Source organism: Somniosus microcephalus, chromosome 4 (assembly GCF_052327205.1).
Source record: "Somniosus microcephalus isolate GS21.2 chromosome 4, FLI_Smic_1.0, whole genome shotgun sequence".
Classification (NCBI taxonomy): domain Eukaryota; kingdom Metazoa; phylum Chordata; class Chondrichthyes; order Squaliformes; family Somniosidae; genus Somniosus; species Somniosus microcephalus.
The window spans coordinates 12792314-12796513 of record NC_140990.1 but is presented as its reverse complement, the minus strand read 5'-3'; the positions used below and the strand labels follow the sequence as shown (position 1 = coordinate 12796513).

The window sequence follows — 4200 nt, the reverse complement described above, 5'->3', positions numbered from 1 at the left end:
TTCAATATGAAGAACATTTTTATTGAAGCAACCATTTGCATTTATATCGCGCCTTTATTGTTGTAAAACGTTCCAAGGCGCTTCACAGGAGCATTAATCAAACATTTGACATCGAGCCACATAAAGAGACACGAGAACAGGTGACCAAAAGCCGCTCAAAGTGGCAAGTTTTGAGGAGCGTCTTAAAGGAGGAGAGAGTGGCGGAGAGGTTTAGGGAGGGAATTCCTGGGTGACTGATAGTAGCTATGGTGTGGAGATGAGTTGGACTATAACCTGGTGTTGTGTGACTTCTTACATGGGTGACTGAAGGCACGGCTGCCAATGCTGGTGTGAAGGGAATGGGGGATGTTCAAGAGGCCAGAATTGGAGGAGCGCAGAGATCTCGGGGTGGGGTGGGGGGTGTTGTAGGGGCTGGAGGAGGTTACAGAGAGGGAGGTGGCGAGGGCCACGGAGGGATTGGAACAGGAGGATGGGAGAGATTTAATGGAGGCGTTGCCGGAGCGAGAGCCAATGTAGGTCAGCGAGCACGGGGAGATGGGCGAATGGGCGGGTTAGGGCAAGGGCAGCAGAAACGGACGTGGTGCAGAGCAAGGAGATGGCGGGGGGGGTGAAAGGTGGGCGGCCGAAAGTTTGGCGGGTTTTAAGGAGGGGAGAGAGGCGGAGAGGTTTCGGGAGGGAATTCCAGAGCTTAGGGGCCCAGGCAGCTGAAGGCACGGCCGCCAATGGTGGAGCGAAGGGCGTGTGTGCAGGGAGGGGGAGGGGGGGGATGTTGATTTCTGGGTGATGCAGTCTTCCAAGAATTCCATGGAGTAGAGGTTGAAAGAAATGCCTGGCGTCAGAGGGAGAGAGGTTACGTCTGTTTCCCTCAGTAGATAAGGGCCTTGGATTCCCCTCGGGGCTTTTTGATCTTGTCGAAGTTCTTGTTGATGATGTCATACAAGATCGCCTTGGAGGAGATGGAGAGAGAGAGAGAGCGTGTTATTGAACGGAGATCCGTTCCGTCAAGGTTGGCCTGCCCCGGTCCACTCTACTGCGTTCAGTCGCCGAGAGGTCAACCTTTCATCAACCCAACCAGAAAACCTTCTACCCACCCTCCCTCCGACACCTCATTTCCCCCAACCCCACAGCCCTCAGTCACAGTGAGACTCACGTACTGATTCCCTCCCTCCCTCCCCTCCAGCGCCTCATTTATCGAACCCCACAGCCCTCAGTCACGCTGAGACTCACATACTGATTCCCTCCCTCCCTCCCCTCCAGCGCCTCGTTTATCGAACCCCACAGCCCTCGGTCACAGTGAGACTCACATACTGATTCCCTCCCTCCCTCCCCTCCAGCGCCTCGTTTATCGAACCCCACAGCCCTCAGTCACAGTGAGACTCACATACTGATTCCCTCCCTCCCTCCCCTCCAGTGCCTCGTTTATCGAACCCCACAGCCCTCAGTCACAGTGAGACTCACATACTGATTCCCTCCCTCCCTCCCCTCCAGTGCCTCGTTTATCGAACCCCACAGCCCTCGGTCACAGTGAGACTCACATACTGATTCCCTCCCTCCCTCCCCTCCAGTGTCTCGTTTATCGAACCCCACAGGCCTCAGTCACAGTGAGACTCACATACTGATTCCCTCCCTCCCTCCCCTCCAGTGCCTCGTTTATCGAACCCCACAGCCCTCAGTCACAGTGAGACTCACATACTGATTCCCTCCCTCCCTCCCTCCCTCCCCTCCAGTGCCTCGTTTATCGAACCCCACACCCCTTAGTCTCAGTGAGACTCACATACTGATTCCCTCCCTCCCCTCCAGTGTCTCATTTATCGAACCCCACAGCCCTCGGTCACAGTGAGACTCACATACTGATTCCCTCCCTCCCTCCCTCCCTCCCCTTCAGTGCCTCGTTTATCGAACCCCACAGTCCTCAGTCACAGTGAGACTCACATACTGATTCCCTCCCTCCCTCCCTCCCCTCCAGTGTCTTGTTTATCGAACCCCACAGCCCTCAGTCACGGTGAGACTCACATACTGATTCCCTCCCCTCCAGTGTCTCGTTTATCGAACCCCACAGCCCTCAGTCACAGTGAGACTCACATACTGATTCCCTCCCTCCCCTCCAGTGTCTCGTTTATCGAACCCCACACCCCTCAGTCACAGTGAGACTCACATACTGATTCCCTCCCTCCCTCCCCTCCAGTGTCTCGTTTATCGAACCCCACAGCCCTCAGTCTCGGTGAGACTCACATACTGATTCCTCCCTCCCTCCCCTCCAGTGCCTCGTTTATCGAACCCCACAGCCCTCAGTCTCGGTGAGAATCACATACTGATTCCCTCCCTCCCTCCCTCCCCTCCAGTGTGTCGTTTATCGAACCCCACAGCCCTCAGTCACGGTGAGACTCACATACTGATTCCCTCTCTCCCTCCCCTCCAGTGCCTCGTTTATCGAACCCCACAGCCCTCAGTCACGGTGAGACTCACATACTGATTCCCTCCCTCCCTCCCTCCCTCCCTCCCCTCCAGTGTGTCGTTTATCGAACCCCACAGCCCTCAGTCACGGTGAGACTCACATACTGATTCCCTCCCTCCCCTCCAGTGTGTCGTTTATCGAACCCCTCAGTCTCAGTGAGACTCACATACTGATTCCCTCTCTCCCTCGCCTCCAGTGCCTCGTTTATCGAACCCCACAGCCCTCAGTCACGGTGAGACTCACATACTGATTCCCTCCCTCCCTCCCTCCCCTCCAGTGTGTCGTTTATCGAACCCCACAGCCCTCAGTCACAGTGAGACTCACATACTGATTCCCTCCCTCCCTCCCCTCCAGTGCCTCGTTTATCGAATCCCACAGCCCTCAGTCACAGTGAGACTCACATACTGATTTCCTCCCTCCCTCCCCTCCAGTGTCTCATTTATCGAACCCCACACCCCTCAGTCACAGTGAGACTCACATACTGATTCCCTCCCTCCCTCCCCTCCAGTGCCTCGTTTATCGAACCCCACAGCCCTCAGTCACAGAGACTCACATACTGATTCTATCCCTCCCTCCCTCCCCTCCAGTGTCTCATTTATCGAACCCCACAGCCCTCGGTCACAGTGAGACTCACATACTGATTCCCTCCCTCCCCTCCAGTGTCTCATTTATTGAACCCCACAGCCCTCAGTCACAGTGAGACTCACATACTGATTCCCTCCCTCCCTCCCCTTCAGTGCCTCATTTATCGAACCCCACACCCCTCAGTCACAGTGAGACTCACATACTGATTCCCTCCCTCCTTCCCCTCCAGTGCCTCGTTTATCGAACCCCACACAGCCCTCAGTCACAGTGAGACTCACATACTGATTCCCTCCCTCCCCTCCAGTGCCTCGTTTATCGAATCCCACAGCCCTCAGTCACAGTGAGACTCACATACTGATTCCCTCCCTCCCCTCCAGTGCCTCGTTTATCGAACCCCACAGCCCTCAGTCACAGTGAGACTCACATACTGATTCCCTCCCTCCCTCCCCTCCAGTGCCTCGTTTATCGAACCCCACAGCCCTCAGTCACAGTGAGACTCACATACTGATTCCCTCCCTCCCCTCCAGTGCCTCGTTTATCGAATCCCACAGCCCTCAGTCACAGTGAGACTCACATACTGATTCCCTCCCTCCCCTCCCTCCCCTCCAGTGCCTCGTTTATCGAACCCCACAGCCCTCAGTCACAGTGAGACTCACATACTGATTCCTGATCTCCATCACTATCACTCGGATCTCACTGTACTGGGCCTCGTCGATCTCGTGCACCAGCTGACGATAATCATCCTGGAACCGGGAGAGAACAGGTCAATGAGACAACAACCGCCTTTGATGTAGTAAAGCGTCCCCCATAGGTGCTTGACAGGAGCGTGATCAAACAAAAAGATTGGACACTAAGCCACCTAAGGAGCCAGCAAGGGCAAGCGATCAAAAGCTCGGTCAAAGAGGCAGGTATTAAGGAGCATATTAAAGGAGGAGAGGGAGAGGCAGAGAGCCTTAGGACCTAGGGAGCTGAAGGCACGGCCGCCAATGGTGGAGCGAAGGGAATATGGGATACGCAAGAGGCCAGAATTGGTGCAGAGATCCCAGAGGGTTGTAGGGGTTGGAGGAGGTTACAGAAATAGGGAGGTGGCGAGGCCGTGGAGGGATTTGAACACAAGGATAGGATGGAGAAATTTAAAATGGAGATGTTGGTGGACCAGG

The 4200-nt window shown here is 55.2% G+C and overlaps 1 protein-coding gene across 1 annotated transcript in view; it reads right to left on the bottom strand.

Annotated features, from left to right (window-relative positions):
- LOC147118294 (proteasome activator complex subunit 1-like) overlaps positions 1-4200 on the bottom strand; it is a 1298587-nt gene continuing 1294387 nt past the window's right edge. The window contains exons 9-10 of the mRNA XM_085983882.1: positions 3697-3783; positions 1-946 (exon numbers count right to left, since the gene is read on the bottom strand). Of these exons, the coding sequence (XP_085840008.1) occupies positions 866-946; positions 3697-3783 (168 nt within the window). The 3' untranslated portion in view covers positions 1-865. The remainder of the gene's footprint in view (positions 947-3696; positions 3784-4200) is intronic.